Genomic DNA, 14,106 nt, shown 5'->3' with positions numbered 1-14,106 from the left:
GGCCAGGAATGCCCTTTTTGCCAGTGCTAGTCTGCTTTTGATGTTCTACTTGCTCCTACAGTCATTCGTTATTTAGGTGCCTATTGCTGTTTGCTACTTTCCTTAAATTCGACTACTTTGTGATCCCCCATTCTGACGTTAAGTTTCTCGCTGTTCTGATTTCTGATACATCTCATTACTTTCGTCTTTCTTCCATTTACTCCCAGTTCATACTCGACACTCATTAGATCATTCTACTCAATGGATCGTGTAATTTATCCTCATTTTCACTGAAGATAGCAATATCCGTGTCATGCATCAAAATTCCCGAAAAAGAAATATTTTATAGTCAAACGAAGCCTGTTTTCTTCCGAAGTTCTGGAAGGAACAATGTAGTTGCGACGTGAATGGCATTACTGGATGTTCTTGAAGCCACGAGCTTATCTGCTTCGAGAGTTTATATGACAAGTTTCATCCATGGGTACATAAGGGGCCGTCGTTAAAGTTACTTTCCTCGATTTCTAGGAATATGTACGTCTGCGGATCACACGTATGATTATGAAAACAGCTCAGTTCATCCTGTTGAATTCTGAGTCGATTGCGCGTCATGAAATTTAGAGTTGGTTTTCTCAAAAACGATGCGGTGTTGGACCCAAATACCTTACAGTCTTTCAGTTTAGGTTTTTATGAAACGACCTGACAAATACGAGCCGAATCGTTTGGTCATGTCTCAGGCCTTCTCCTTGTGAGGGCAACGGTCATTCCTAGCATCCCCCGCGTGGAATGTCAAGCCAGACAGCAGATATAATATGACAACTAGCATTCCCGCAAGAAAGCACGAACTTCCCAATTTTCAGACCGTTTCGTGAGGCGTACTATGATACCTTTGTTTGTAACAGTGGTCCCCATTTAGTAGGATGTTCGACAACAACGTAAACTACGCTGAAGATTACTCATTTCGGAAATAAATAACTATCGTCTTTGATAGTTGAGACCAATATCTAAGCTTTAATATCTTCCCCGCTGCATTATAATTAAAACTAAGAAACATTAGGCTCCGCTGTCAGGTCGACAAAATAGAGCAAGGCCGACCAGCCGCCGTGTCATCCTCCGCTATGAGGTATCATTTTGACGCGATATGGAGAGCATACCACCCTCCCAGGCGTTTTCGGCTTTTGAAACCTTGTGGCCACTACGTTTCATTCCAGTATTTCCTCAGAATCGCAGAGTCTGAGTGGACTCTCTTCCTCTGCTCTCACCAAGGAAGAGTCCCTAGCAGTACCGCGAACTGAATGCGGCTTCTCTACATGGCAGTCAATGACTGTGACCACACAACTGTAGGGTCGGAACCTCTCACACTGTGATGCACAAAAGCTCAGGTTGCCTGGATACTTAACCCATTGGCAAAATACTTCGCCGCAACTCGTAATATCAAAAAGCAATTCACTTTATGCACAATGTAAATAGAACTAAAACTAGGACTACATCTGTATCAGCATCTACACCTACATCTACAGATTGTCCGAGAAATGCTGCGACAAACTTCTAAGAGATGTGGAGCACACCATTAGGACTGAGAATCGCATTGCAACCTAGGGCCGCTAACGTCGGGGGTAAGAATTAGGACAGGTCCAAGATCGGAAGAGAAACAACAAACCGATTCATTGGAGACATTTATTCGATTTAATGAGTAGACATGGCGTACTGTGTGAGTACAGCTTTAATCTTACAACACATGCTCGAAGTTGACACCATCAGACGCCACACATGCGTGACACCGACGGAGCACTGACTGCTAGATATTCTCGACCCCCTGCCGCCCGCTCAGCGGGTTAATTGAGCCTTGATTTCTTTGTGTGGGGAGTCATGAAATTCTTCACTACCGCGATCCTGTGGAATATGAACTTGATCTTGCTTCAAGAATCGTCTACATAGCTGCTACAATTAAAGAAATTCCAGGTGTGTTCAGGCGTGTCTGGCAGTTAATGCTGCGTCAGTGACAAACATGCCGGGCGTCTGGTGATGCAAACTTCGAGCATCTGTTGTAACATTACAACTATATTCATGTTCAAATGGCTCTGAGCACTATGGGACCTAACATCTGAGGTTATCAGTCCCCTAGAACTTAGAACTACTTAAACCTAACTAACCTAAGTACACCACACACACCCGTGCCCGAGGCAGGATTCGAACCTGCGACAGTATCAGTCGCGCTGTTCCGGACTGAAGCGCCTAGAATCGCTCGGCCACTTATATTCATGTGATACACCATGTGTACTCATTATGTCCGATAAATGTTTCAAATAAATCACTCTTGTTTTTCCTTTTCCGATCTTCGACCTCTAGTAACACTTACCCATGATGTTCGCGGCCATGGGTTGCTGTGCAATTCTCAATCCTTACGATATTCCCCACCACTCCTGGAAACCTGTCGCACCCTGTACACTACACAAGCCACCGTACAGTTTGAGCCACTGGGTACTTCTGGTACTACGATCTGGTCCCCCTTCTCTGTTCCACTTGCAAATGGTGTGTGGGAAGACTGACTGTCGGTAAGCCTCCGTAATGTTATAATTTCTCGGTCTTTCTCGTTGTGGTTATTTTGTCAGACGTATGTTCAAAGAAGTAATATGATGCTCGACACTTACAGGTACGTATTCTCTCGCAATTTCAATAGTACATCTCTCCATGATGTAAAACGTTTGTCTTGCATCGTCGGCTACTGCATTTTGTTGGTCATCTCCGTGATGGAGGTGGCCTGTCATTGATTGCTGCTAATGAACATTCCTGTGTTACGTGCGAGTCATCAGCTACTTTTAGAACAAATCAGTGTAATGTGTACTTATAATTCGTAATACTGCACGCACAACCTTAATCACTTACCTCCTTAATAACGTTCCAGGCTACCTTTAAAACGCAAAAGGACCTCAGTTAATTGTGATTCATGTTGTACATGTCACTGTAAATTGTTGAACTATATGAAATCAGACTGTCATAAATTCTGAACGGTTTGCGTTAGGACGTTAAACTTGCACGGTTGGCCGCGGGGTATGATGGCAATTAGTATGATGTGAATATGGCTTTGTTTAGCAACGAAGCCCACTTTCATTTGGATGGGTTCGTCAATAAGCAAAATTGGCGCATATTGGGAACTGAGAATCTGCATTTCGTGATCGAAAATTCTCTTCTCCCTCAACAGGTGACTGTATGGTGTGCAATGTCCAGTAACGGAATAATCGATGCGATATTCTTTGATGGTTCAGCGACTACCGAATGGTACCTGAAGATTTTGGTAGATGTTTTCATCCCTATTATTCAATGTGACCCTAATTTCGACAAGATGTGGTTCATGCGAGACGGAGATCGATCCCATCGAATCAGGAGAGGTTTCGATGTTCTGGACGAGCACTTTGGGGACCCCATTCTGGCTCTAGGGTATCCCTCCGCCACACACCATCAGTTGGCTTGCGGAGTATGGATGCAGATGTAGATGTAGAGGCCACTGGCATGGGCGTCGATTGGCCACCATATTCTCCGGATCTAAACACATACGACTCCTTTTGCGGGGTTATATTAAAGACAAGGTGTGCAACATATACCCCAAAACCAATTCTGAGTGGGAAACAGCCATTCCGGAGGTCCTGGACAGCATCGATGTTCCGACACTTCAGCGGGTCATACAGAATTTCGCTATTCGTCTCTGGCACATCATCGCCAATGATAGCGGGCGTATCGAACATGTTATAACCAAATTACGTATATCTGTAGTGACCTTTACATGTTGAATAAAGTGTGTGCACGCCGTAGTTTATAACAATTTTTTTTTCTGTAGTTCAATAATTGTCGCCCTGTACCATTGCACCGCCTTCTCGGGCACTGTAGGTATAGTGGATATTCTATGCCCGTTTGACTATATGCAGTGCCATTAAGCATCATTCGGAAGAAGCAAACAAGACAGCAAAAATCTCATTAAGAGCGCTAGGTACTCCAACTGCACAGTATCAGAGAAGAAGAAAGAGACGGGAAACTTGGCTGCAAATACAGGTGTAGGAAAACCATTGCATTCAAAACAGTTTCCAATCATCCCGGTATTGGCAAATACAGGAATAGATAAATACAATATAAAATAGCGGGACATGCAGGCAACGATTATTGAGGCAGATAACGTTGACGACCTTATCTTTCCAAAGTACGCCACAAAAGAGTAATAACATTGAGATACTGTGACTATGGTGGCCAGGGGATATGCGACGGTTCATCCTTGTGCTCACAGATCAGTCCTGTGTGAAGAGGGGCCCTGTCGTCTTGGAACACAGCATCACCATTGAGGAACTAAGATAGTACCATGGGAGGGACCTCATCAGCCAAAGTGTCACTTAAATCTTGGCAGTACTGTGAACTTACAGAGTAACCATTGGAACCATAGAATACCACGATGGGACTGCCCAAATCCCAACTAATTACCGAACTTCCACCACGTTTCACTCCTGAGGCGTAAATCCAAGAAGAATTTGGAATCAGAATGAGATTTTCACTCTGAAGCGGAGTGTGCGCTGATATGAAACTTCTTGGCAGATTAAAACTGTGTGCCGGACCGAGTTTGGAAGGTAGGAGACGAGGTACTGGTAGAAGTAAAGCTGCGAGGACGGCGTGTGAGTCGTGCTTGGGTAGCTCAGTTGGTAGAGCACTTGCTTGCGAAAGGCAAAGGTCCCGAGTTCGAGTCTCAGTCCGACATACAGTTTTAATCTGCCAGGAAGTTTCATATCAGCGCACATTCCGCTGCAGAGTGAAAATCTCATTGTGGAAACATCCCCCAGGCTGTGACTAAGCCATGTCTCCGCAATATCCTTTCTTTCAGAAGTGCTAGTTCTGCAAGGTTCGCAGGAGAGCTTCTGTAAAGTTTGCAAGGTGGGAGACGAGGTACTATCATTTGGAATCAGTGTGAAACAGGGCCCATCCGACCAAATGACATTTTTCCATTGCCCCACTTTGCAGATTTTATGGCTTCGGCACTACGTTTTAGGTGCATTTGCATCTCTGATGGTGGTTTCGGAATTACCGCTCGCCCTGCAGTTCCTGATAATGGGGCTCCCTTAGTGTTGTTTTGGTTCTGATACGGTTCGTCAATCTGACATTCAGTTATGCAGTCACTTTTGCAGTTGTAATGCTTTTATTTTTCGTTATAACACTATTCGAATGACCGTGCACAACGATCACTCAACACACACTTTTCTCCGTGCTGTGACTTAGTGAATGACGTATTCCTGTATGAGGCATAGATTTTAGATACGGAACCTCTTTAAACACCAAACACTCCCGCTACCATGATTATGGAACCGCCACCTCAGTTGCTCTAACGATTTGCCCGCATTCGAATTAAATTAGCTCCGACGTAATGCAATCACAACAACATAAAACAGTGTTCTGACCACGACTGAGTCGGTTCTAGGCACCTCAGTCTGGAACCGCGTGACCGCTACGGTCGCAGGTTCGAATCCTGCCTCGGGCATCGACGTGTGTGATGTCCTCAGGTTGGTTATGTTTAAGTAGTTCTAAGTTCTAGGGGACTGATGACCTCAGATGTTAAGTCCCATAGTGCTCAGAGCCATTTGAACCACGACTGACACTTGCAAAGTATTGTGGACATTGCGGAATAGCCATTCGCGGTCACATACAACAGCTCAACCTGCTGTCTTCGCCTGCATCTCCATTTATGTTCAAGTATGCGTTTCCCGTGATGTTTCCTTATTGTTGTCCCATATCTTTGTCCAGCCCCTGTACTTCCTGTGGCTTCATTACTTCAGGAAAGACACGGTAGAAGAAGACTACAAATGCGTACTTACATAATATTGACAGACTGGCTGCCAGGTGACAGACACAGAACTTCCATGCGACACATGTTCTGTATTTTACATGTCAGTATCATACTAAGCAGTGTCTGCTACACTACATTTTACAGAATTTCCACATGGCAGTCTAGGTTGGACTTCTTTTCCTTTGCCTTGTCCTTTGTTTATGCAGTTATTACTTTTTCAAAATACTTCGTTCAAATTTTTTAGAATTGTTATTAGTATTGTTACACTGTTTACATAATAGAATAGTAAGTAACTGCAGGAAAAAAATTGTGTCTGAAATCGCCGGATACGTCGCAAATGGGGCAAGTCTACCAGCTACGCAACGGCTTCGTTACCAAATGTCGACACGGGAGACTCGAAGTACAAACAAGGTGGTAGACTATGCGAGAGGAAATCCCAGAACACTGACAACAGTGCGCAGACAGACAGAACGCTGTGACGAGGCCAAATGCATTAACTTCACCTAGGGATGTTACAAGACTGACTTTCAGGATGCTAACTTCGCATAAAAGGACGCGTTGAAAACTGTATGTTAAACACTTTGGAAGCCAGAAGTGCTGACAGGGCGAGAAAACGATAACACATTCGGTCAACAGTGAGCGCTTGGATATGTGTGTGTCTGGGGGGGGGGGGGGGGGTATCATCTGCAATAAAAACCATCCTCCTCAAGCTCATTCTCAGAGTGAGGTCATTCCATCTTAATGATGGATACCGATGGAAGACCAACTCTCTTAACTAGAAGGATGATCTGGTGAATTCAGCAAATGCCCCAAGCTGCCTTTGGAGTCCACTGCTAAAAGTCCACAGCTGAACGGCTGTAGAGGGGACTTTCGATTTACAAGCCACATCCTGCCATTGAAACTAATGAGTGGTTGAGGATGGGAGCCGGGCCGATCTTCCACGGATGAAGAATAGATATGGCCGTCTGCAAGCTATTCAGCTTTGGTGCTGGCGCCAGTGCCACCACCTTAGTGGATGAATGTTGGGACCACGACATGGGCTGTCCTCCAGGTTGCTAATGGTTCTTCTGCCTCCACGTCTTACCCGCAACTGATTAGAGGAGTACGCAGTAATCTGGGAACGATCATAAGAGTTGCTTCATCCGAGAGTGCTGGTGCTCCCACACAAGTCCACACTCTCGTTGGGCTGCGAAGTCTCACGGCCGTCGATCCCTGCTACGGGGTGCGGCACTGACCCTAGGAAACGCCGTGACCAGCGATTAGCAAGTTTCCCGCTTGGCACTGACGAGCCACCTCGCGCTTTCAGTCAGTGCCGACTCAGCACGGCCACTGTTACACAGTGCCGGAAAGGTGATACAGCTGTTTTAAAGCTCTCGCCGCTAAATTATTGTTAACTGAATGATATTTCATTAACGCCATGGTGCTTCATAGGATCATCTAATCGCTGTCTTCGCTCTACATAATGATAGATAGAACCTATATGACATGTTAATACAACCGTTTGCTCACTGGCTACCTCTGAATGTATGTGAATAGGGTTTCAACTGTCGAACTTGCCGACCCTACTGTGGCGTTTCGCAACCGAGCACCCACCGCTACCATTATAATAACAGCACCGTCAGCTGTTTTGAGCACGCCATGAACAACAAAAGATAGTGTTGTTCTTTAGGAGAAAAATTTGAATTTGTTTAATAACTTTTTAATTAGACCATTCCGGTTTACTTATAAAACAATACACGTGGTATTATAGAGGAAACAGATTCTCTAACTTTCGAACATATGCTTCGGTAGTCTCTTAAGTTGCAACGACTATCGTCGTCAGGAATAAACCCTGGATCGGGCAATAACTGAACTTCCGTATATTTATCTTTAAAGCAGTATATGACAAGGTCAGGATGTGAAGCTCGTTCCAGGCAGTGAAAGACTGGTGTACAGGTAAAAACTGCATTTGTGTTTTGAAATAGATCTTCGTACGTAAATGCAGTTTATCGAACGTTTTGCCGTGGAGTAGGTTCCATCCGTAAAGTCCGTCTACGTAAAGACTACAAACCTGTCCACAACGGGCAGAACCTTTATATTCATACTTTCCTCACCCATAAATTCCTTTAAATGTGGCAATACACGGAAATGAGAAGGTTTAAAAGCTGATGAATAGGGCGCATATTGCAGCAATTAGAACTTCGCATCTCTCAGTTTCCAGTACCGAAGTCACCTTCCTACCGGTCGCATTGTTATGAAGTAAGTTGAACGTGTTACACTTGCCTTCTATGCCACTTCTTACGTACTTATTTCATAGGTGGGCCAGACAACTTGCTTAATAATCCCCAGGTTACGTTTTACCTTTTACGACCCATGACGATCACCTTTCCAGTAGATGAAGTATACTTTATCTTTTCTATTGGACGGACATTGGCTTTCACCCTTTGCTTTGATTGCTGTTAAGGGGGACAGGAAATGGTAGCTCCATTTTTCAAGTCATAAATAAGACAATAAAAGCAGTTGTGCACTTCTTAGAACTTTGCAAAGTTTACACGATGAAAATAAATATACCGCAATGTTTATGACATCTGATACCTCATGTACCTTATATTGTAAACTGGCGATACCATATTACACACTTGCTCTGTATTTTGTGCTGTAATGTCAAATTTGGAAGAAGTACGACAGCATTTCATTTCACCTTCCCGTTTATAGCGTCTTCAAAACTTTGGAGCCCACAGTAAACAATTTTATGAATGAATCACAAGAAACACAATTCCCTTAAAAGTCCGTACACGTTCTGAAATACGTTTTCTGAACAAGTACGTGTTACGTGCATGAGATATTTTCCTCGTTCGTAACTACACATTGCAATTAAATTAAATCAATCACACTAGTCGTTATGAAACTACATCACAAAAAGTAATCATGAATACTAGTTAATACGTTCAGGCATTTTTATTTTTAAACGATATGCCTGTTTATTTTTGGTATTGTTAGTTTCTTAAGGAGTGATGAGATTAAATTAGCTAATTACAAAAGTGTCACTATGAATAAAAAATGTAACCTGTGCAGGATAACATTTCTCCTTGAAGAAAGTAGGTTTCCCCTCTCTATGTCTCAATTGATTACGGCAGGAAGTTGGTACACGAGAGAATTGCGCAACTGACTTTTGGTGCTATTACTGCCACGTTCCCTTCATCATTCAAATATTACCTTTGGTATAGTCTGTGGTAGTTACGTCATTGACTGCTTGTAGTTCCAGAAACTTCAATAGTCTTGAGTGTTATTAGAAAACTAGAGACCATATAGTATAAAATAAAATATAAACTATGTGGAAGATGTACATTTGGAATTAATTATCTCTCAGATTACAATAGTATCGGCATACACTCACTCTTTTTCCGAAGTGTGTTGGGTTTGGTCACGGAGATGTCCGTGGTTGTAGACGTAGTGGACGGCGCAGGAATCTCTGGAACAGACAAATTTAAATTTCGTTTCCTTGTAACTCATTATCAGCATGTTATTTCGTGTATTATGTCTGTATGAGACAATAATTTAGTGTCATTCAAGATTTTCTTAACTTGTTACGAAGTGATATTTGTTTGGGTGGCTATTAACATGCTTTCCTTCATTTACGACAGGGTATTTATCAGTGAACGGAAAAGCATCGTATAGTCATTTTAAAGGAGGGCTCTCCGAATTTGACTTAACAGTTTTAGGGAAACCACAAGGAAATATAAATCTGGGGTACCAAACAGCGGTTTGAAAGCGATTACGTTTCCGCATTGACATTCAGAATGTGTATACGTTCTCAGATTTCTGTAACAACTAATATAGCTCTATGATACTGTGCTCTATCACTAATCATAAGTGCAGTACAGCATATGGCTACATACTACCTTCAGAAAACTCGTTTTAAGAAATGAAGAGAAAGACGTCGCAGATGATGAGCTTGCTTCAGGTAACCTGTACCCAATTTTTTGCTTCTGACGAGAATTCTGTTGCAGCCATGTTGATACCTTATTCGCAGAATTGTAAAGGTGTGTTATGAAACAAATGCTCTTTCACATAGCCGAGTTAACAATAAACGTCACTGCAGGCTGACGCAAGGAACATTAAGGAAGGGATATAGACGGGTATCGAAAATGTGTTCTTCAGCGAGTAACTGCATGTGGGCTGTGCTGGCACAGCAAGAATCACAGCCGGGCCATGCAGCAGTGTAAGTTACAACACAGTCAAACCTCGACGCCGCAGCCAGGCCGGTAACACCGTTCACACGGCAAAAATACAAAACTTAGCATGTAGCGGTGATGACTTGAATACGACACCACCACGCCTCGCATCGCAGCTCTGTTGTGGCCTACAGAACGCAGAATTGTGTCCTGTGCAAACAGGGGTGACGAACCACTATAAATACCATCCATTTCAGCACTGCAATGTCTGTCTCCACCAGCAGCCAGATGTGAGAGGTGTTCCGCGCCAGCCATCGACAGGAAGTGGTTCATTCAGTCTGCCACATTAGAAGCCGCTTCCTCTAGCTGCGGAAGTGAAGATGTCGTCAGCAGCTGAACTGGTGCCTTCCAGATGATGGGCCACCTGCTGGGTGACTTCTGTCTGGTTTGCTAGCTGCCGAGTCACCCATTACTGTTAACAGGCACACACTACCACCGCAGGCCGCTGAGCGCTGCTACCTACATGAGGATCCTTCGTTTATCACTGCGCAATCGAATGTGTTCTACGCTGACGAGGATACAGCGATAACTCGTCATCATCGATTTAGTCCAAATTTGTGGTAAATGCAGGCTTGGCCAGAAATGGAACTGACGAAAGTGGGAGCTCCAGATCACCAAGCTCATTTGAAAATATCATTTTCGGTGGTGGTGGGTGAGGCATGAGACTTTTATGTTAACGTAATTTCTAGGTTGCGGTTCACCAAGTCAAAAGAGTACAGAACGGTAATCCGAGAGTCGTGGGGTCGCATCCGTTATTGTTTTTTTAATTTTAATTTTTTACATTCCTTCCACAGCAAATAAACTGAAATAACGCTCAGAATATTTTATTTATTAATTGTTGTGTACATAGTTCCGCATAGTCAGCGCGTACACAACTTTCCCACTAGAGCGCGCCCCGCTAAGCACAACAGTGCAGGCGCAGCGCTCGTCCGTCTCCGCACTATGAGATGGCGCTGCCATAGAGACAGACCAAATTCTGCTTCCGCCTATCCGTGTATTAATATGTAACGCAGCCAATGAGATTGCTGCTAACGTAGAACCTTTTCTCCTCGCGGATCACACTCGCGCAGTGATACATGAACACGTGATATAACGAGTATACAGACCTCCGATTAGTCAGTCTGCATGTGTCTGAACCAGTCTGTACCAGTCTTCATTCGTCTGTACGAGTCTATACGAGTTCTACATTTGTCTGTACCAGTCTATAGTTAAGTTTCAGTCTGCACCTAGTAAGATTACCATATTCCTGTGCATAGCCATGAAGATAAATGTATAGACACTTTTGTCAAGTATCAGAGATATATGTGAGAATAAGATTAACGTACCAATACCAAAGGAACTTCAGATTGTCAATATTAAATAGCATCCAGAACAAAGTTAAGTAATTTATATGCTTGTTATTATTTTAATAATAATAGCTGGCCAGAGTAGCCGAGCGGTTAAAGGCGCTACAGTCTGGAACCGCACTGCTGCTACAGTCGCAGGTTCGAATCCTGCCTCGGGCATGGTTGTGTGTGATGTCCTTAGGTTAGTTAGGTTTAAGTAGTTCTAAGTTCTAGGGGACTGATGACCACAGCAGTTAAGTCCCATAGTGCTCAGAGCCATTTGAACCATTTTTATTATTTTAATAAATGTGTGAGAAAAATGAATCAAGTTCCGTTTAAAGTTGTCACCGTCAATCTGCTACTCTAAGCGTGCAAGTGGCATTTCTATCATCTGACCTAACAGCAGAAGATAAACACGCCACGATAAGACCATGAGACAAATTGTTGACACTCGCCTAGTTCGTTAGAGCGACAAGTCAAATAATCTGATGGTGTGCGTACTGAAGGTCTTACAGTATGCACACCTCATTAATATTTTCATGAAGGGCATAGGAAGGACAGGCAAAGAAAAATTTGGTGAATGAGCACGTGACAAAATGTAGGAATGTAGTCATTAGTTGATCAAAATCTGGGAAACTTTCAACAACCTTTTGCAAACGAATTTTGATTGATGTAATAAAGTGCAGAAGATTAAATTTCTTCTGTCAACTGACTCGTGGAGAGGAAGAACGAAACTAAATTTGTATAAAAAGATTTTTTTTATATGAAGGAGGATTGCCATCACGCAGTATTAAAATAATTTTCCTCCGTCTCAAGCCCCCACCCCCTCCCCTCTCCTTTTGGAAAGCACTACCTAGTGAAGTCTCTCATGTCTGTTCTTAATGTGGGTAAAGAATTTTATCAAAAAGCTCAAAACTGTTCTTGCTCATCGGGAGAGGGAAAGAAACCACATCCCGAGATGGATGGATCAAAATACATACCGTTTCCAATATTTGCTGAAATTATGCATTACGCATGGTTTGGTGCCACAGAGTACGGTGAAAGAGAACTTTTAACGAATGTAATCCACGTCTGATTTTCTACAGAATCCTTAAAACAACCTTCTAGTCACGCTAAATGTAATTCAACACAGTTGCTGAGCCTTACTGTATCCATGACTCCACGGAAGGAAGAATCATCACTGTTTTAGCACCCCTCCCCCCCTCCCAAACCACCCTATTGATGGCACAGAGATAGGGAACACTCAGCAAGGTTTATATAGAAAATCAGTGTTGCTCATTTCAAAGGAATGACCAACTGAAGTCGGCTAATCGTTTTAGAGAAACAGTAAGTAAAAGTAACTAAATGGGGTTTTTCCAAACAGCGGTTGGAATAAAACTCCTCCTGTTTGTCGTCAGTAGTGAAGAAACCGATTGTTGCGTTTTCAGAGATAAAAAAAAAAATCAAAACGAATCTAACACTGTCGTAATCAGGCTACACAAATTATTCATAAGGAAGCACATATTTTTACAGAATAAACTGGTTAAAGTTATTTGTTTGCGCATTATGAATATACGTTTCAACAAAGAAACAATGAAAAGGACAGAAAGAGGGACAGACAAACAACTGGATTCGAGATACATGACAGAATGAACGCTTCTTTTGTCATGGAAAAATACAGTCACCTACTCGTTATTATGTACCATGTCTCCGCCCCACATTCAATCATATTCTGCTGGAAACGGCACAAAGATTAGCACGAGCGTAAGACCTTACCAGGCGTCAGAAAACGGACAATAGGGCTGATAAGTCGCTTTACATGTTGGTATACGGTGATCGTGTGGTGCGAGTGCTTTCCAATCGTATGTAGGGATGTAGTCTATGTGCCACAAAGACATCGTTAAAATTATTCTTCTGTGACGAATGTCTGCGTGGGATGAGATGGCCTTCTGACACGTCATCCACTGTCTCCCACAAGAGAATCTTAAGGATTTCATAGCTGATAATTTGCGTCCGTTTTACTTCTGCAGCTTTTCCATTAGAAAAAACATAAACCCAACTACCCGAAATCATGGCAGAATGGTTTGAGAAGTACACTGCCTGACAGAAAACGTGAAGCACCCAGAAGAGAAATAGTAAAGGAATGGAAATTTGATGTTACTTCAAGTCATATTCACAAAGAATCTGCCAGTATGAGATCACTTGTCAGCATGACGTTGTACCCCCTCTGACCTTGATGCATCCACTGACTCAGTTGGGAAGCGTGTCATGAAGCCGTCGCACCATCTCCTAAGGCGAGCTGGTCCACAACTGATGAAACTGGTTCCTGGTATCCTGAATATAGCACTATGACAGACTTGACTTCGGAGCTGTTCCTACAAATGTTCTCTGGAGGTACAGATATGGAGACCTGGCTAGCCGTGGGGGCACCTCGGCAGCACACTGACAGTTCACTGAGAAACGTGCCCTGCGTGGACGAGCATTGTCCTGTTGATGAAGGGCACCACAGTACTGTTGTATGAGAGAGACCACAAGAGGAAGCACGTGTCTGTGACGTACCATTGAACCCTTCGACACTACTAGCCATGTTAGCAATTCGTGGTCCAGCAGTTAGTCACTACCTCTAAATTGTGGGGTCCCGGATTTGATTCCCGGACTGGTCGGACATTTTCTTCATTAGGGGTCTTCGTGATTGCGTTTGCTCTAACCGTTTCATCTCATCTTTATCGATGCGCAAGTCGCTGAAGTAGCATCAAATGGAAAAGTTGCACCAAGTAGCCGAATAGTCTTAGGG

At 43.3% G+C, this 14,106-nt stretch overlaps 1 protein-coding gene across 1 annotated transcript in view; it reads right to left on the bottom strand.

Moving 5' to 3' along the window:
• Nucleotides 1-14,106, bottom strand: part of LOC126454999 (lachesin-like) — a 1,180,169-nt gene that overhangs the window by 88,419 nt on the left and 1,077,644 nt on the right. Inside the window, exon 10 of the mRNA XM_050091142.1 lies at nt 9,171-9,245. Within this exon, the coding sequence (XP_049947099.1) occupies nt 9,171-9,245 (75 nt within the window). The remainder of the gene's footprint in view (nt 1-9,170; nt 9,246-14,106) is intronic.

Source organism: Schistocerca serialis, chromosome 1 (assembly GCF_023864345.2).
Source record: "Schistocerca serialis cubense isolate TAMUIC-IGC-003099 chromosome 1, iqSchSeri2.2, whole genome shotgun sequence".
In the NCBI taxonomy this organism is placed as follows: Eukaryota; Metazoa; Arthropoda; class Insecta; order Orthoptera; family Acrididae; genus Schistocerca; species Schistocerca serialis.
Note: the sequence above shows the minus strand (reverse complement) of the source record. Positions and strands in the feature narration are given on the sequence as shown.